Below are 21,796 nucleotides of genomic sequence, written 5' to 3' on the forward strand. Positions count from 1 at the left end.
ACGCGATAGTACGAGGGTGAAAACGCGATAGTACGATGATGAAAACACGACAGTACGATGATGAAAACTCGAAATCACGAAATTACGATGGTGAAAACGCGACAGTACGATGGTGAAAACACGATAGTTTATCGCGTTTTCACCATCGTAGTTTCGTGATTTCGCGTTTTCATCATCGTACTTTCGCGTTTTCATCATCGTACTTTCGCATTTTCACCATCGTAGTTTCGTGATTTCGCGTTTTCACCATCGTACTATCGAATATCGCGTTTCAGATCAACACATTCATAGGCAATGGCCCTAACGGCATTCCGTATCAATCAAACCGAGCCTGCAACATTTTACAATTTTGCCGTGTTGGGCTTTCTTTAGGAATTCTGTTTTTCACTATTTCGTCCTGTATTGAAGCTTTTCATTTAGTTGTTCAAATGGTGCAAATTCCAGATCTTATACTTTCTCAGCGCTTTATTCACATACAATCCTATATATAAAATAAAGAATATTTCTAATGTTCCAAAACGTATTTCAACAGTAAGGAACTATCATATTCTGAAATTTAAAATAAAATATCATGTGCAAGTCAATTAACTGACTTGGAGTGACACGTTATTTCGCTGCTTCATCGAATATTTTATATGGATTTTCTAAATATAGATAATCATTCATTTATGGCATCTTTTAGTTAGTTAGGAACGTCTCTTGTCATGTCATGACATCCATATTTCATTTTATTTTTGTGTAACCATTATTTATTTTAGAGAATAAAAATTATCGATTTGTGTAATATCGTTTACTAAATAATATCACTGATTACGTTAGGAATATTGTTGACCAAATACATTTAGGAACGGACCACTTTTGTTACTGGTTTGCATGTATGAAATAAGAGATTTATCATACGTCATTCAGGTTAAATCCATCACAACTGTCACTTTGTTTATGAAAAACATGTTTGTCATGTATCTAAATGTGATCGTATTTATTTATATACATATGTAAGGATGAATGCCATTTTTGTCATAACTTTACGGATTGTTATTCTTCTTCCATATGGTTTAACATAGGCAGGTTATATCTATAAATCATTTATGGATCGGTCACACTGACCCTTCAGAGGTGATATGACTTCTTTCCATCAATATTAGAACCAATAGTCTTAGAGGTATTTAGAAATCAGCGACCATCAAAACTTGGCTACGAAAGCCTCTGATAAAAGACTTATTTAAAGGAATCTCAAATATTTTCTAGAACAAAAATTTTGTGCACACTAACTATATTTGGAGTAAAATAACCATACAAGTGTCTATGTATAAAATGAATAATTTACTCGACAACAAAATGAGATTTTTAAGCAATAAAATATGATAAACAAGTTCAACAAGGGAAGGCGGCGTCCCCAAACGACCGAGCAACAAGAACCAGCGGCAAGGAGCCCTGGATGACCAAAAGTTATTTTTTAATAAATGAAACATTTCTAAATGAATAAATTTCAAAGCTGTTTTGTAGTTAGTAATCAGCAAATATAGGATATCGTCACTGACGTTTGGTACACGTTTACAACAATCACCAAAACGGTCTTTTGAGACAACCTTATGACAACTGACCAAGTATGGCATAAAACATTGATCAAAAAGGTCAGTGTCTCTTTCGTTTTATTATGATGCAAACACAAATGAATTGATAAGATAAAAAATTGACTTTTTTTTCCGATTCGAAATTACGTCCTTCAACAAAACTGCGTCCTTACAAAATGTTCAAAATATTGTCCTTACAAAATTTCCATCTGTAATACGTACATATTATCTTATTTCGTTTGCATAGTTTGTTGCATATACATGTAGTCCCTTTAAGCTAAACATATTTCTAATGATCCGAAATATATTTTTCCAAAAAAGAGCTTTTTTATTGTGAATTCAAAACTTTTTCGCCTAAAAGTCAATACAATGACTTGGAGTGACATGTTATTTGACTGTTGATTAAATGAAAATGCAATGGATTTCTATATAAATAATAAATCATTTGTGACATTTTAGTTATTTTGCAACATCTTTGTCAATTTAATGACACCCATATTTCATTTTATTTTGTGTTATCATTATTTATTTGATAGAAATAAAGATTCTTTATTACAAAATATTGATTTTTGTTATATCATAAAACATATTATGTCATTGATAACGTTAGGAGTAATGACTCTAGGATCTATTACAGAACGGGTCACGTTTGTTACTGGCTTATAAGTATGACATATGTGAATTATATATTGTATTACATGTCATTTTGTAAGTCAGATCTGTCACGACTGTCTCTACGTTTGTGATCCATGTATATCATGAATATGATGTTATTCTACACATATGCAAGAATGTAGGTCATTTTTGTCTAGACTGCGATGAATATTATTGTAGCTCTGGTTAAAGACAGGTCAAATGATAAAAACACAAAAATTAAAGCAATCGTCAGATGAAGATATTATTAAACATTTTAATTGATACTAAATTGATAAGGAAATATCAAAAGATTGCACTGGGTACATTTTCTGATTGCTTATCGTCCATTGTTACACTTATACAAGCATTGAAAGTGCAAAAAATTACATTATTATTGCTCTTTATCATTTACTTACTAATATTCTGATACGAGTATAATCTATAAAGAAAGTTATAAGGTTTTCATTGACAAAAATTGTCTAGTTATGATGGTTAAACCGAGGGTGACAATGCACAGAACTAGTCTCTCGACTAGTAGAGAACTTGACACTCAGACGCAGAAGACGCCTTAAGTCAAACATCAAGTGACTGTCAACCTACATCTCGGAAATAGGAAGTGCAATTAATACTGCTCGAATTTTATGTCTTGCCGATCATACTTTGACTTAAGTAAAGGGCACGCATAGACTTAGTGCTTTTTGTCGAAATTCAATGAGTTTGACAATTGATATTTGTCTCGTATAAATAGAATCGATCGTATATTGCTTATTTCCGCTTGTTTCCATTATCAACATTTGAGAGAAAAAAGGAAAAGACAGCAATGTTTTATACACACAATCTATAGTTATGTTATGAAAAATGTAACAAATGAGCCATTTAAAAGTCTTTAGTCCATTGCGGTCTACACCTTGCCTGCTTAACTTAATATGTAATTAGATTAAACATTTAAACATTTATGAGGCTCTTTTAAGTCAACACTTTCTTCCAACCAACAATCCACTATATGTTAAATAAGAAAAAAATAAAAGAATTCCCCTTCACATACTTATACTGACAAGTTTCAATGAGTCTATTAATTGAGCTTAAAATTGCTTTATATGGATTACAGGCTGAACAATTCTTACAGCTAAAAACTTCTTGATGTTGTAACTCTCTGGAAAAACCTTTGACAATTGATGTATAGGGACACTACAGCCTATACTGAATTTGACACGTTTCCGAAAATAACGCTTCATTTTGCAAGCACTTACTTATGGTCTGATTATCGTTTGAGTCTGAAATTATTAAGCGTTGACCATAAACTGTCGCAAACAGTGTCATATAAAAAGGCCGTTATAAAAACCTAACCTAGAGAAAAAATTGAGTCCCAAACGAACGCTCAGTATGGCAAAATTGAGAATTTTGCAGGCTCATCTAAATTCCACGCTTAAGCTAAAGTATAAGATTAGACTGCTGCACCATTAAATGTTATAAATCATTATCAATTTCAATTAAACATAACTCGAACTTGATATCTAGATATATTACAAAAGAAACATAAACTATATTATGAAAATTGATATCGTAAGCTAAGCACATCATCAGTATTGCATTGTATGTAGAGGACTATTATTCCACTTGTTGAAGAATCAAAATTCAATCAAAGAGTTTTTGTTTGAAACACTATGAAACATAGAATGACAATGCAGTTAGGAACAGGCAAAATGCATAAACAAATATCCAAGGCCAACAGGCAAAATGCATAAACAAATATCCAAGGCCAACAGGCAATAACGGAAATATAAATATCTTATAATCTGATAATCTGAACAGAACAGAGTTTGTACTCTGTAGATACTCAATCGATCAGATAAACTTTACCTCTACCATCAAAGAATGGCGGATAACTTATCTGTTAATCTATTGACCACCTTTAATTTGCTATTTATTATAAAATCAATAAAACATTCCAATGTTTACAGGATGGCCAATCACATTACATTTAATTTATTTATATTACAGAAAGTAATATGCTAGCTATGCTATCAACAAACAAATAACCCCGGGAACGAAATCCTTCAGTTTATTATACAATCTAAAATTTACTATTTTTTGGAGAAAGCCTAATGTGCTTTTGTATAATACTGTATAAATGTGTAATACTGAAAAAGTCAACTGCATATGTAAAATAAAGAAAAACAAAGTCCCTAAAGCACGTTCAAAACAACAAATTGGAAAAATTGCAGGTTCAGTGTTGACTGAGACAGTTCATGATGGTACTGGAAAGTGCAAGTTACCGTCCATGCCCGCTAGCACAGGCTTAGGGAGAATTAAACATTTAAACAAAACTTACTTGAATTTAAACGTTCCATTTCTGTATCCAAAGAAAGGTACAGTATACGTCATCATCCAGATGAATCCACCCCCGCAATCAAAGTATGGAATGCTCCAATGTCCATCATCATATGTTACAGTAATGGATGTGTCCATTTCTGGGATACTTTGTGAAGTGTCGTTATATCTCCATTGGGCAGTACCTGAAAATGGCGTGAAAATAGTGAGAGAAAGTACATTATAATCTAAGTAGGTTATCAAATTGATGTGTACCAATTCGGTGAAAATGAATATTAAAATTGTGATTATATATACAATATGAAATGTGATGTTTTCCTATTAAAATACTGGTAAAAAATAGTAATCTTAAATACCAATTATAGTATAAACATTCAGAAAAACAAAACAAAATATATTCAAAACTTTTGCAAATGTTAACCCTATCTTAAACAGTGAAAATCAACGGCGAAACATTGACACATATCCCCGGCGCCTTCGACATTGACGCATTCTTAGACAGAATCATTACAAATGGTGAAATATGGCCATATATGTACGTCACTGACCGAAAGAAATAAGCATGATATATAGATGTTCATTTTTCTCCACCACATAAGACCAAGGCAAAAAGGTAAAACTATGACACTATGAACTAATTTTTTATGGGAAAGTTACGTTTATAAATACCGGTAACTGTTCACATATTTATTTTAAAAATATATATTAAACATATCATTATTTTAAAGTTTGCTACAAGCAGAATTGGATTGCAATTTGCAAATATATCACACTAGCTAATGCAGAGAGATGTACGACAAAAATTGTATTTGCGAATTGTACCAAATAAAGAACGTTTTGAAACTATTTGATTTCGTTTCTAATGTACAGTAAGACAGATGCTTTCCACCAGTTTGTCCAAACTTTTTCACCAATTTGTTTGTCCGTAAATTTCACTGATTATTCAAAAGTAATTATTTATATGAAAAAAAGCAATACAAGGATAATCTTATGATATTCACAACAGGTTAAATGTTTCTAAGAATATACGTTTGTCCGAAGGGTCGGCTTTAGCATTTTTGTTTTTGTAAATGTTTAAGCTTAACATTTATTTATTTTAGTTATCTTTGTAAAGTATTCATAAAGATTTTCATTTTTATGTGTAAATTTTGAATTCTGCTTAAGTCGGTGCTTGGGGTCCTGTGACGGTAGCTTGCAATTTCCACTACCGTCACTAAACAAGCTCAAACTAAATCTGTAACATGTTCAATTTTGGCGTTCTGGGATTTCTGTAGGAAATCTGTTTTCCTCTTTCAGTTATCAAAATCTTATTAAAAGCTATGATCGGAATGCACCGAAACATAAATTGTTCTTAAATGTATATACTCTGGTCAAGAAGTCCTGATTTTAGTTTTGACTATTATACAAAATGTATGCAATTACAAAGTAGGAATCAAATAATTGTCCTAAGCACGCGTACATGTTTTGCAGACACTAATGTTTATGTTTGTATCATTTGGCGAAAAGAACAATTAAGACCTGTTTCGGATTAGTTATATATTTTTTTAAATAGACGTAAACTATTTGAGACTTAAACAACCTATGAGTCGTGATAAGAATGCCTTTATCATCAATATTACATTACACATTGTCATATTCCTTATTGCATATTATTGAAGCAAGAAGGATCATAAACTATCTTTGATATGATGAACTTGAATAAAAAAATTCCGATATTATTTAATTACATTCAATCATATATGTAATAACATTTTCTATAGAAAAACAAATTGTTATTGTAATACAATTTGGCTGTGCAAATTATCACCGAACTTCTTGCTTTTTTCTCTGTCAAGATATCTTTCGATAGAGACTTTTCTGAGAATGTGTTAGTGTAGATAAAATACAGCACATTATTGCAGCCAATTACTCTAAACAAACATTTTGTGTCAAATTGTGATAGTTCACAGACCGATAATGAATATTAAAACTGTCATGGTTACACGGGGCGATACACTAGAAATGATGCATTATGGGAGAAATCTACATATAAAATAACAGCTAACTCCTACTTCAATAATAAACTAGTGTATTCGGCGCTCTAATCAGTGCCGGTGGTTCGTGTCTTAGAGACATAACGTTCAATATATTTGTGGATTGCGGTCATGGCGGTGTATTGATTTCGTAGTTTTAGTACTAATACAGTTTTACAATGACAATATTGAAAGGTTCCTTACTATTTCCAAGTATTATTCTCTGAAAAAAGACATTTTGGGATCTATTGGTCGCAGTGATAGGTCAATGATAAAAACGTCGTCAATGGAAAATCTCAACAAATGTTTATATCTTTTTGTAATTTATTCATTAAAGCACATTAGAATATTTCTTGACATGAATTTTAATATCCAGTATTGAACAAGAAAATACATCACAGAAAAACGATGCACTGTGATACCAATATGCACTACAGCCTTAAATATTTGCTTTTACAAAATGCCGACTTCTACTGAACTACTCATGGACTAAACCATATCAAAACATTCCTTAAAGTATCATAAAAATACAGTTCATTACAATTTGATTTACTAATGATTAGGGTAATATTTGTTGTTTTTTTCGGTAACAATTGCTATAGACATAAGCCAGTTGATGACAATTATTATATGATTGTTTCCCGAAAAAGTTTTAACACAAAATATCTCTGTTATTTAACACACATGAATAATGTATATAAACAGAATAAAATGTTCCGAAACAAAATAATATTTTGTTATTTTAAGTAGGGTTTTATCTTTTTAGCAATGACTTTCTGCATGCGCCACTCGCTTTAAGGCAATTTATTGCCATTTTTATTTCATACAAGCATTTTGGAAGTATTCTTTTTTTAAAATCCAAACAATAATTTTTTCATGAGATATATAGCTTTATACACTTTAAACACTTTAAAAAAAGAAATCAAGCAATCAAAATATCAAGTCAACAATTAAATAAAAAAAGTGAATTTATTTCTAAATCTTTTGTAGTACACCTTAAAGCTAGGATAAATATTGTTATTTAAATGCATGCATTGATATTTAATCACCTGCAAATTCTTTCAAAAAGTGTCTGAAGTAATAAAAATGCTCACCAGGTCGTTTTTCAGATGGAGAATCCAATTAGAGAAATATGCCATATAAATATTCTTATCATATGATGTAGAACAGTTCGCACGTGAAAGACGCTATATACAAACCATAGAGAATGAGACATTGGAAAATATTAATTAGGTGCTTGTAAATTATATGCCTAACTGAAGTTACAATCATTATTAATTTGGGGCTTTATAAACATTACGTGCAATCGGCGTTATTTTTCTCGGTTGACATGTGCTATTGATTTTAACTGTTACAACAAATAATTCGTAAAGCAAGCAATCGTTTGTTTCACATCACTAGAAATAGTCTGATTGAGCAATTGTTTATTTCTAGCAAATAACACGATATATAACCGGATATGTTCTTTGAAGTGGAGGTTCCGAGAATCCGGAGTAGAATCTTTATTCTCCATTCTCGTCATACCGATAAATCAAATATAGAAGAGTTTGTTAGTGTGAATCGATAGCGACGATGGGCCTATAGCACATGTTTTACACCATTAAATGTTTGACGCAGTAAGGTCATGACCACTCACTGTGATTGGTGACAAAATTAAATTACACGAAACTACATTCTCTAGCCGTTATCTGTATTCATTAGTGGCCAGTGACAACTATGTGTTATATCTTTGTATTATATATAACTTGTGCTTTGTATGTCTGAGTAGATAATAATTATAATACTCGTATGTTTTTTAAACACTAATTTTAGCTATACTTTTTTCTGTTTATGTTTTGAATGACGTTGCTGCTTTTTTTTTTGTTCGGTTTTACGCCGTACAAATAGCTTTTATGGTGGAGGATGACATCAGTTCTTTTCCGTGCATTATTTCAGGCACGAAGGGGCAACTTAGAAGAACCAGCGACGTTCCGCACACTAGCTTGATAGTTTCCTCACATGAAATAATCCAAAGTCACTGTCGGGATTCGAGCCAAAAGCGGCGGTGAGGGACAAGTAGTTTTAAGTCAACGACCTTAAAAAATCGGCCACGGACGTTTCCTGACGTGCTGCTAATACGACTTTTTTAAATATTATTTTATCTTAAAGGAATCAATTTTCCTGCTCGCTATATAACGCTCTCGCCAATTACAGTTGTATGGAAAGGACTTATGGTTTATCATAAATATTTCTTCATCCTCCAAAATTTCGGCACACTTTGTTAAGTCGTTTATTCCTTTAGTATGAGATATTTATAAAAGTTTTTACATAGATCTCACCTTTAGTTTGAAAATGAGCCTGAAATGCCTTATGTAAAAATAATTTGTTAAAGATACTTAAAAATGGAACTTATTTACAAGAAGATATTTAAAATGTGTTGAATAAATTGTACATATAAATAAAAGATAATTAATTGCGTTGAATAAAATCGAACTAAGTCTTCTATTAATGAAAAAAATTTATTAAGACCAGTGCGTTGCGAATAAGAAAATAATTCTTCCATCGAAATGTTAATTTAACTGTTCACCTCTTACCGTGAACCATTTTTACATTAATCATCTTTAAATGAACTGTTTAAATATGAAGATTCGTTCCGTCGTTTGTTGACATTTGCCTCATCTAATCTCCGCACAACTCAATTTTTTTCGGAAAAACGGATATTTTTCCCAAGTTTTCGCAGAGGGCCGTATTTATTCACCGCCATAAGATTGTATAATACTATGAAATGAGAAAATGATTTGAAGTGTTTTGAAACGAATTGGTATTTATCATGAAATATTAAAACCATACAATTGCATCTTATAGTGATTCGAGCGGAATCTTGTCCGACATCGTTCATGATGTTAACATTCCTTTTTCTTCTTAAGAAAAGCTTAATTTGTGACTCTATCTTTCCTTTAATTGTCCATTATTATTTTGTAAATTTGCGAATGACTCAAATACCGTTTTAAGACATAGGCACTTTTTTGTGCAAAATGGTGTTTTTTTTATCTAGTGATACAGTTATTCCAAACAAGAACAAACATTTAATCTTGTTCCGGAATTACAAGCTTAATTAGATCATTTGTCATTTCAGCAATGTTGAATATCAGAAATTGAGCATAGAAAAACATGGTTCTTCTTTGCTGTTTAGCATATAGAAATTATCAATTTAAATGTTTATTATTGTAACAGATATATGAATGTATCTCCATAATGTTAAAATTTTCGTCCGTCGATTTTGTGTTCTTTAGGGATTGGTTTAATCCTACTTGACAATATAAAGATAAATGGCTGACTAATATGATGTTTTTTCTTTAGAATTTTTTTTAATTTATCCAAAAAAAAAACCCCAACATAGCCTGACGTTTTAATTGTCATTTGACTCCTTATTCATTGAGTGTATTTATACTCAGAAATTACATTATGTTTGAAAATTGCCATGCGATATTAGTTGATACAAGAGTTATTTTTTCTATTGAAATGGGTTTTTTTGGTTGTTTTGACTGCATAAGTTATTCAATTGTGTCTTTAACCCCCTCCTCCTCAGTTTATTAGGACAGTTGCTTGAAACGAAAATGTGAAAATGTAAGATAATTGTCAAGCATTTTATTGTATCATTTTGTGCTCTTTGGTCTCTGTACAATTGTGTTTTATAAAAGCTAAAAAACGTTTTTTATTGTAATAATGCCTGAATATTCTTCGTATAAGGGAAATCAAGCTTGGGCAATGTGCTTTTAAGTATAAAATTAATCTAAACATTTTCACAAGTTAAAACTTATTGCTGAAATATAAAAATTAAAAGAGATATAAGAGCCCATGCACAGGTTTGGAATTTCACTATCATAACTTTTTATGAAAAACATATAATAAATTTTGTAGAAAAAATTGAGTTTACCACAAGACAGGCTTTGTATATTAGTCTTTGCAAGAAAATAGTTTACGGTTCAGAAGAAACCTATCATTAATTTTGACAATATAGACTAAACTAATAACCTGTTTACATAGATTTTCACCAACTAGAAGGTGTTTGTGTATATATAATGTTTCTGCCGTAATAAGTGGAGTGAAATGAATGACTTACCAGGAAAATTAGTGAATTGATACTATAAATTTGATATGTAAAGCTGGTGGACACACACATAAATTAAAAAATCAACTTAACACTTATTCATATATTACATTGTAACGTAACACTGTTTTTAGGACTTGTTTCAAGTTTCACGATATTCTAAACATATGAGACAAAGAGATGACATAATCAATTATTTCACCGAATTGCCTGTCTAAACTGGAGCTTGGTTATAATTTAAAATCATACAATAAAATCAATTAGAACATCTTCTTAAAAAAATTCATTTTTTGCACTAGGTGCCCTTTGTGGTATGAAGGCTATAACATATAAAACATGATGCGCACAAAACCACACTAACTGACGTCATGCTTCGACATCAGGTCAAACCATCACCGATATCATTAGATGAACTCCATATTCAAAAGGCGTTTTGGACAAGTATTTTGTTGGTTTATCACCTTTTGATGGACATTTTCATTACCACTAGAATCTGGGAAATATATTGATTGAAAATCTTTGCCATCTTTACCATTGACTCTAACAAGCAGCGACAATTGTAAATAACAATTTCGGACGGAATACTGTAGTTATCTTGTCTATAATTTGTATTGTACATTTGTTTTGTGCGTTGTTGTATAACATTTGAGTATTTTATGAGCACTATTTCAACGCCACGTTGTACAATGTAAAAGGTTATGGCATTTCAATAGTTCGGCTATTTTGATACATGTGAAGACAAAAATCACGTGATCATTTATTCTCTTTTTATTGATCAACCATTTGATGCTAAGATTTGAAGGTTAATTGAACATATTTGAGAATGACTGCCACGTTTGAGATTACAAAAAAATATTACGAGGTGTCATGAAATCAACTGGACAGACTTTTTTTCAGCACACAAATGAAGTTGACGATCCATTTGGGACTTAAATCTTTTATTAAAAAATCACTCAAGACGTCTAGATCAGAGTCAATTCGTCATTATTTTATAGCTTTCGTAGACAGGGCAGGTGTTAAAATAGCGCATACTGTTTGAATGACAAACAAAGTATGTGTTAGCAATATATTTTCTAATACATATAACTTTTACTTAAAATGTATAAAGCTATATATTTTCTGTCTGCGGATGGTACAATTATTGTTTTTATAGTGATTTAGATATTTGCAGAATACATGAAATTAAAATTTAATTTTGCCAGGAAAATGAAATTGAAAGCGAGTGGACCGGACAATACGTAAAATCGTCTCCAAAACTACTTATAATCGCAGTGGAATTTGTTTTCGGGACATTTTTTCCCCCTTTTCATAGAATATTTCATGTACACAAAAGACATAGACACTTCATGTTACAAATCATTCAAGAAACGGCCTTTAAAATATGACAAACAAGATCAACAATGAAAGGCGTTATGCAATTAACTTATAACTATAACATTGTAACTAATTTGATTAGCGCTGAAATTATTCTATCTGTAATCAATCTGTAATTTTAGCCGATGGACGCTTTAAAGAGAATTTTTCCAAAATAAAAAGTATGCAATGCCATCAATTATTGCGATAAAAAGTATTAAATATCATATATGTCAATAACCAAAATGGTTGTTGCTGATTCTATAGTACATATCCATGTATAGCAAATAATAAATTGTTATAGAACTAAATATTGTTATGCATTATATAAATGTTCAAACTAAATCACTGAGAACTCTATCAACTTTCTTTTTCAAGAATGGTTTCAAAATAATATCGAAATGACATTTCAATTGGTTTTTATCATATTAATTTGAAATACTTAAAAGAAAATATACACATTGGCGTATACATTTTTTGTCCAATCAACTTCATGCAGAGTATCGTCCAAGTGGCAAATCAAAGTTTTTTCTGTACTTATCTTTTCATGACAAAATATTCGATTTTAGGTTACTGGCTTAGATAATTTAGTTACAAGGAATAACAACTGCTGCGTGATACATTGATAAAAGAAAATAATCCATAGAACTTGAGAATCTGACCACGGTGATCCTATAACCCTAGACAATTCTCAACAGACCAATTGCGTCTGAGTGTCTTAGTTAGCCGACATCAGATAAACAATGCCAAAAACTATACAATATTTCCAAATATATTAATACCAAGAAAGTGCGTGACTGTGTTTATATGATTATTTTAAGCAAAAACGAGTGAGATTGTTTATACTAAGATGACAAATAACTGTGACACTATGAGCAAGATAAAACAATAGCTGTCGGTAAAACAGATTGCTCGACTGTTCTCAGTGCTTGAAAGTAAACCAAGAGCCAGGATAGTGTAGGTTTAAAAAATCTAACTCGTATGAGTATGTTCATATCCACGTAAGAGTTATAGGCCTTGGCCAGTGACCTCCTATTGTGCTCTTAAATAAGTGTGTGAAGTTTCAACCAATTCCCTTTAGTAGTTTCGGAGACACCAACCTGTCACAAAGCATAATACAATTGAGATTCCGTTACCGACACCGATGCATGAGTGAGTACAATAGCTCTCTATATTTTCCGAAAAGACGAGCAAATGATAAGTTAAAACAATACTCAATTGAATATATAACCAGCTAAACTTTAGACATATTTAGCAAGAAAATGTTAACAGATCGAGTGCTTTTAGTCTATTTCGTAAAGGACAAGGAACATTTCCATTCTTAAACAAATACATCAAATAGTTAAACAAACATAATGATTTCCGTTGAACCTAATCATAATTAACTGTTTCTTTTTTATGTAACAGAACTTTACAATTTTTTTCTCGCTGTGATTGATTACCATGCTTAAAATAGGATTACACGACGAATCGTTGAACGATTGATAAATGAGCCGCACCATGACAAAACCAACATAGTTTGTTTGCGACCAGCATGGATCCAAACCAGTCTGCGCAAACGCACAGTCTGATCAGGATTCACGCTGTTCGCTTACCAACCTTATTACAAGTAGAGAAACTGATAGCGACCAGCATGGATCCTGATCAGACTGCGCGAATGCTTAGGCTCGTCTGTATCCATGGTGTCGCAAACTCACTATGTTGTTTTTTCATGGCGCGGCTCAAATGTAAGATACAAAGTCTCAGATTATATAGTTTAATAGATAAATAAATATATATAGTGTACTTGTATGATCTATTTTGTATACATGTATTTGCTAACTAGCATGAAAAATGTTCAAGACAAATCGTTTGCTTGTGAAGCCAGATAAACATACAAACGAATAGAATAGAAAAAAGAAACCAACAGAATCTCCAACGAACGTTAAAAATCAAATACATATTTTAAAGTTTATAAACATGTTAAAAGTAATCATTGTTGCCTGTATCTAATGTTGTAAGAACTTGTTGCTCAACCCATTTGCATTTTGATATATACTCATTATTTGTATACATGTATTTAATGCAATAAAATATGTTTAAACTAACGAACGTACGTCATAAACGGCAAAGTTTTAAAAATTGCAGGCTCGATTTGATGGACTTTACAGGAAAGTGCAAAATAGAAAAAATATGAATCCCTACAGAAAGTCCAAAAATGGCAAAATTGAAAATGTTACAGCCTCGGTTTGATTGAACCTGTTCATAGCAATTTCCACCCACGCCCAACGCTATTACTAAGAGTTTAAACAACGTTTAAAGAAGTTTATATATGAAAACATTCAAAACTTCAGTCCAATTTCTTTTTTTGCATATCAAATTTTACATATTTTATAGCTATTACAGATAAAGGAAAATGAGATAAACAAAATCATAAACAATTAGCGATAACGCCATGTTCGCCAAATATTAGGATACTAAAAGAGTGTCATGGTTTGGTGTAACGTAATTAACAAACACTGATATTCTTTCTGAGACAGAAAATGCCTTAAACGATAGCGAATATTGCGTCAGATGAAACACATTTAAGTTATCTATGACAGGACACAAAAGCCTATATTGTGTGAAGTAATTTATTTCTGAACACTTATTTGTGGAAGCGGATTACAGGGCCAGATATATCATGAGAAAATGATTAAAGGGGCACTTCTGGTATAGTATTGAATTGCAAAGATATTTATTTATTTTCATTGATTTTGATTTGAGAAATATCGTCAAAACAGAATGGTACAGATCAACATTCGAGAAGAGCATGCATGGAATGGAGCTCCGGCGATATCCAGCCACTAATCCATCGAAATGAAACAAAGGTAAGACACTCGATGGGTAACTCGAAAGAAAGGAATAAATATAGGCTTTGGGTTTGCAATGAAAACACAAAGAACAAATATTAGCAATGCCGAACATTGAAAAAAATAGCACAAGTTACACTAAGAGAGAATGTTTGGAAAGTGCAGTGACTTTATTGTGTCACATACAATATTTTCCAACGTGCTTAGAATACGACACACGATAATGCAAAGACATTGAAACTGAGCTAAACGATGAGCGGCAGACAACAATGCTTTTCGCAGAAGGGCACAAAAATGAAATGTCACATGATCATCGCCATATTGACACATGAAATATTAAATTAAAAACCGTTGACATTCGTCAATGTCGAGCTCCATTTTAGCCGGCGCTTTGAGTATATACATTGGGTATATATATTGGGCTTTTGGGTGTCTGCATTTACCACTGGTGTCAAAGAATTGGCTCAATCATAAAAAAATATTGTATTTCAAATTTTGTCGCTTTCGCCAACGTTGCAGGTTTCCATTTTGACTATTTGGAATAAAATTGTATGTGATATAACACATGTAAACACTTAAATGTTGAGGGATAAAAACAATCGGAATCATATACCCCAGACACAGACATTTTGTGGCATTATCATATTTTGCAAGATGAATTGCACAAGTGTACAGACTGTGTGAGAAAACGTATTATTCTTCCACATATCGTGTGCTATGAACAGTTGGATAATATGAAACAAAGTGAGTATTTTTACATAAATCACGTGCTTTAATGCTTCTCTTATTACATGCTTTGTGATCAAATGATCTCGAATACATTATGTGTAACATAATGGTGTCTAATAAACAAATGGATTGCTGCATAATGTACGGCACTACCCACGTTGTGTCAAATAATTAACACCAGCACATTTCAAAGTACTAACCGGATATTTTGCATTGAGCAGAAACAATATCACGAGATTAAGTACATATCGAGTGTGGGTAAATGTCATTGAACACAGCAGTTAATAATGCTGTCAAACTAGCTAACTGAAACATCAAAAAGGTTAATTGTGTGAGATGATATAGCATAACAAAGCCTCAGTAAGAATTACCAAACTGAAATAACATCAGAGAAACATTGCTGTTTATTTCTACGGAATGAATCGAAGAGCAAATAAAAGAATTTCGTCCCGAGATCAATAGATGAGCGTTATCTATAAATGTTATGTCAAAACAAATAAATGTATGTCACAAACTGAAATTAATGGTTCTGGGAGTAGAGATAACACGGCCTCGGATTAGTTCCGTGGGGGTTTATGTTGATATCTAATTAGTAAAATAGACTGATTGCTTTAATAAACTGCATAGACGTAACATCCTACAGTATATTACAATTGATTTACAATGAAATAGCATTAAATGCATACTCATGAATTTATAAAGCAGCAATTACTGGTCCTGCTATCTCGGTAATTATTTAGTTGAGTAAGTTAAGCGAAATACCAATGGCAACAAATTTTTGTGAGGAACTTCTTTAAATATATATAGTGTTACACGAATCCATGCCTGTAAATTGCATATATTGTGTTACAAATGCGATGCACTTTTTTCCAGACGCGAAAAAAACCCATTATAATTATATATTCAAGACACTATTTTGAATAAGAGTAAATCAAGTAAGAACACAAAAGTACCTCTTCATACTGTCACTAATTTATGCCATATATTAATGCATCGATGAATGCCATAAGCAATCACCATGGACATTTTATACAATCGTTTTAATGTCATCATTTACTTCATGAAATGCAGACAGTTTGTGAAGCACATTAACAAATATGTAGTCTAGTGTTTTTTATTTATTTTTTTTTGACAGATACAGACGGGCTGGTGGGCGGATGAACAGGCACGGAGAAATGATCCACACGGAATTTCATGCGGGAGTTCGAGGAATAAGAGAGATAGACAACGACGATTACAAATGCATCATTTGAAACAATGAAACACGTACAATAACCTACGAAGCACTGTTCAAAGGAAACTATTTTAATTCCCTACAACTCCCAATTGGCATTCCGTGATTTAGAGCTGAATCGACTCATTAAATCGATTCTTTATAAGATTAAAGGAAAAATCAAATCCATAGAATATGCAGACATGTCTGAACAAACAGAAACTGTTTAAACGGTGATAAAACACTGTTGGTGGAGATTGCTGAGGGAAACTGGAGAGAGCTAATGAATATATCCAGTCTGCTGATTAAGTCAATGTGACCTAATTGCATTTCGACAGCTGTTTAATTAGTGTAGATGAATAGCGTACCGTATCGAGGACGGCATTTATCCGATAGCAGACGCGCGCAAGTAAGAAACTCTTTATTCATTCTTAAACCGCGTACAAGTAGTTATGAATTGATAATTCTGTACGTCTTTCCTCCTGAAAAGATTTGTGGAAAGCTACTTGTACAATATATATTTCTTCCAATGGTCATTCGTATTCAAATAAACACTCTTATTTCAGATTCTGATGGTAGTTACTGTGTTTTCCTAGACAATATTGAAGCCGTTTCAGCGTAGCCGTATTTCATTAAGGGAATCTCAAAGCAAATAATTTATAGAAATTGCTTACATTTACTTGTCTTATGCTATTCAATTTATATGCAATTGATTTCAATTTCGTTGGCGAGAACTGTAATTTTACGCCTTGTGACCAGAAAAAGAAACATATAAATTCCTATTATTGTAGATGGCAATTTCGATACATCTATTGTCTATTGTTAGGATCAAACTATCACTAACGCTGGAATCGTTGTTTAATTAAATGATTAAAAGGGAAAATAAAACGTAAAATGAAAATAAATAAACTTAATAGACACTTCTTTTCTATAAACTTAATACAAAAAGATTAAAAAAAAAAAACTACATTGTTTTGTTGATATTGTAAGTTAAATGAAATGAAAAAAGATAAACGAATTGAAAATGTTAATCAACAACAAAAGAACCCAAACATTTTATTACTAACATATAAATGTACAAACATATAAACAGTTATATATACTTATTCATTGTTATATTCGTAATTTTCAACCCGCCACGTTAACTATTTGATATATAAATGATTTTGAACTTTTTGAAAATTTGAACTCGACCTCAATTTTATGTTGTTTTATTTACTAATAAAATTTACAATAATTAATTGCTTTGTTAAAAGAGTATAGTCATTTGCTAACCCTGTTCCATTCTCTCTAAAAAGATAGTGGGAGATAACTAAGTGAAAAAAGTTAGTCACCTGAAGCAAATTTTAATAAAAAGGGACTCCAATTATATAAAACTGCCTATCAGAGTTATCGAATTTAAAACACACAGTTGCATTTTGATATTGCATTAATTTTTCAAGTTCAAGTTAATAACCGGTTTGAGATCGGACAGGACATAACATAATAACGTGTTGTCTAGTTACATAAGAAATTCAGCAAAAAACATTAACATGACCTTGAAAGTCAAGGTCATTTATGACGAAAGATCAATGTAAATTACACCAACTCGAAGGTCTATCCTCAAGGATTGTCTATGTATAAAGACAATTTATTGATAAATAACAAAACTATAGCCAATTTGTTTAAAAAAGGGAAAAAGGAAAAAAGAGAAAAGGTCAAGATCATATATAACTCAATGTAAAGGTGGGTCTGGTCAACTTGAAGAAAGATTCAAAAGTAGTGTTGTATTCAAGTATGAAGACAATTCATCCATTAACAAAAAAGGCTATAGACACTTTAGTATATTTATGGGGTATTTTCTAAGTTAAACGTTGACATAATTATGTTAAACTTACTATCAGAGTTATGAAACTTGACAATGACAGTTGCATTGTGATATTGCAATGATCTTCCAAGTTTCAAGTTAATATCTCTACCGGTTCCTGAGGTGAGGCGGCAAAGGACATGACGTCACAAATAGATTCGTAAGTGCCCTCATACCCTAAACTATGTATAGTGGGGGTATACAAATGCTTGAATGATGAGTCGGATCGAAAGTCGGATTGCATACAAATAATGCAGAATAACGATCATGGAAGGTAAAAGACGTTTTCTTTCCTCATTATCGTCGACAGAGACATCAATCCATTGTGATATCGAACATTAACACGAGAAAATCCATTTCACAGGAACTCTTGCACGAATATTGGTCATTACTAATAAATCCCACACACCGACAACCGCCACAATTACAAACACACACACACAGAGCATTTAGGGAATCTCAAACTGAATCGTAATTGAAATGCCAAAGAGGAGGAAAAAAGTTGAATAGAAATAACGGGTAATGTTATCATAGTTGACAGATTAATTATCAAGAAACATGTCCATTTATTAATTTTAAGTAACATTCGCTAATTGTGTATGAACAAATCATGCACATTTGATTATAATCTGTCGACAGATTTAGCAACACATTGATTCTACGACTTCAAAATAGAACAAGTTAATTATAGAACATGCACTGTTAAATATATGACTTCATGTCGCTGTCATACGATCTCGTATATTTCCTTTCTTATGAATTTGATGAAAATAAAAGAGTTTTGTAAAGTAAAAGAATATTAGTATAATTAATTAGATTATTTTCAAACATTGTAGTTGAGGAAATGAATTATATATTACAGGTAGTTTTATTTATTAGACATCAGACTGTTTCTTGATTTAAAATTTCACCATTTTTTATGTATAAATGGTGAATTTCGCTGAAGACGTTGCTATCGGGCGTTCTTTAGTGATTCTGTTTTTTTTATATATTGTACATATATGTGCGTCTAACTTTTGAGCCGCACCATGACAAAACCAACATAATGGGTTTGCGACCAGCATGGATCCAGACCAGACTGCGCGGATATGCTGTTCGCTTACAAACATTATAACAAGTAGAGAAACAAACTGATAGCGAACAGCATGGATCCTGATCAGACTGCGCGGATGCGCATTATGTTGGTTTTGTCATGGCGCGGCTCATTTGCTGTCAACGATGGTCATTGTAGAGGTTTAATTTTTGACATCATAACTTATCTAATGCAGGCCTTTTAAGACAGAATTTTATTTGCAACTTATAAAATCGAAGCAGACATCTCGTAGATCCCCCATGAAAAGTTTTCCCGCAGGCGTCAAAAGTTTCAACAGACAGATCAATCTTTTTTTTTTTAAAAATCTATCAGTGCGTTTTTTACTTATGACTCGAGTGTAATCTGTGTCTTGAAATGATATATGTTTTATATAAGTAGCAGGGGTGTGGAAATTTGATTTTTTTCCACTTGCCCACGGACAAGTTGAACTGAAATTTCTACTTGTCCGCAGCTAAAGTTGACTTGCCCAAATAAACATTTTCTTAACTACTACCATGTTTGTACAGTTATAAATGAACAATTATACAACAGTTGAAAGCAAACATCATTTAAACAGAACTGTTTTATTGTTTATGTGAACAGATTGTCAATAGAAGCATGGTAAACATGCTATAGACTAGAACATTCTGTTAAACACATCCTGGGTTACATTAAGGCACAGGCATTAGTTGGGTTATCAGTCAATTTTTTCAGTTTTTCCCTTGCAATGTCTTCCCCACCTAGGGTTTTCACAATTTCACTTAACATGGGCTGTATGAAATCCATCTCAATAGTTACCTGGGTAGATGTGGAGGCTATGCTTTCAGAGGTCAAAGTGGCTGATTTTTGTGGTGGCTTATGGCGTATGTGTCTATGACCAGACTTAAGCCATTCTTCAACAGAAGGTAAAGGGTCAAACATGGAGAAATCTGGACCAGAGACAACAATTCTCATTTGACTCTGCAGGTTTTCTTGGGTAAGGCGAGTTCTAAGAGGACTCTTGATAAGATTCATTTGAGAAAAAAGCCTCTCACAGGCAGCAGTGGAGGGAGAAATTGTGAGCAAAAGCTGCAGCAAAGCACTAATGTGTTTAACAGAATCTTCCTTTCTTTGCAGTATGGATGTATATACTGCAAGGGGGTGATAAGTTCTTTGCAAGGATACCTGAACTTTAAGAGTCCGCCATTCACTGGGAATAGAGGAGACCTCTTCCTCTGTTAACAAATCATTACAGTGCTCACACAGCAGTTTCATTTCCTTACAACCATATGTGCTAAGCTCAGTAAGTGGACTTGGCCAGTTTCTGAAGTCAAATACCCGGTACAGACTCAATGGAGGGTTCTCAAGATTCTTAAATCTTTCTAGAACATATTGACTGATTTTATCAAATAAACAGTGAATGTCATTGTCATCTTTGAAGTCACTAAGAGACCCATTCAATTTAAATCTACCATCAAACAGGGATGTTTCAGGATCATACAAGCTGTAGAATTTGGACAAGTGTTCACCTGGTTCATTGGTTATTGCATGCAAACACATGTACAATGTATCTACAGCTTCTTTCACCTCAAACATCAACAAATCTTTATTTTGAAACAAGACTGAAGTTTTGGTTATGGCTGTAAGCACATCTAGCATGACATAAATGTATTTTACAAATTTTACACTTTTAAGAGTTAAAATTGCTTTAGCTTGTCCTAGCTCATCTGCCCTGTTAGATGTTTCAAGAATTTGCTCCATATGTGTGACTGTAACATTAATATCCTGACAGACTGCTTTTAATGCACGCAGCTTGGAAGAAACCCACCTAATTGCCTTAATTTCAGTGTGCATCTTTAAGCTTTCATCAAGAAAAGAAGCAAGCTTTTTCAATTCTTCTCTCCTCTTGGGAGAAAAAGAATAAAATTTACAGATTCTCTTAAGAGTTACTCAAATTTTTTCAAATACCCCACTTGCTTAACTGCATCTAAGACACCTAGTTTAAGTTTATGTGCCACACAGTGTGTTACAATAACATTGTTATCAACTGCATCACTCAGCTTTTTCGCAACACCATTCTTTGCACCCAAATCAACTACAGCTCCATCAAGATTTACACACACCAATTTT

General features: G+C 32.3%; 1 protein-coding gene across 1 annotated transcript in view; it reads right to left on the reverse strand.

Annotated features, from left to right (window-relative positions):
* The window catches only part of LOC132748731 (probable G-protein coupled receptor CG31760), a 110,839-nt gene that overhangs the window by 44,338 nt on the left and 44,705 nt on the right, over nt 1-21,796 (reverse strand). The window contains exon 3 of the mRNA XM_060738349.1: nt 4,543-4,726. Within this exon, the coding sequence (XP_060594332.1) occupies nt 4,543-4,726 (184 nt within the window). The remainder of the gene's footprint in view (nt 1-4,542; nt 4,727-21,796) is intronic.

Source organism: Ruditapes philippinarum, unplaced genomic scaffold (genome assembly GCF_026571515.1).
Source record: "Ruditapes philippinarum isolate M1 unplaced genomic scaffold, ASM2657151v2 ctg2795_1_1_1_1, whole genome shotgun sequence".
NCBI classification, from domain to species: Eukaryota; Metazoa; Mollusca; class Bivalvia; order Venerida; family Veneridae; genus Ruditapes; species Ruditapes philippinarum.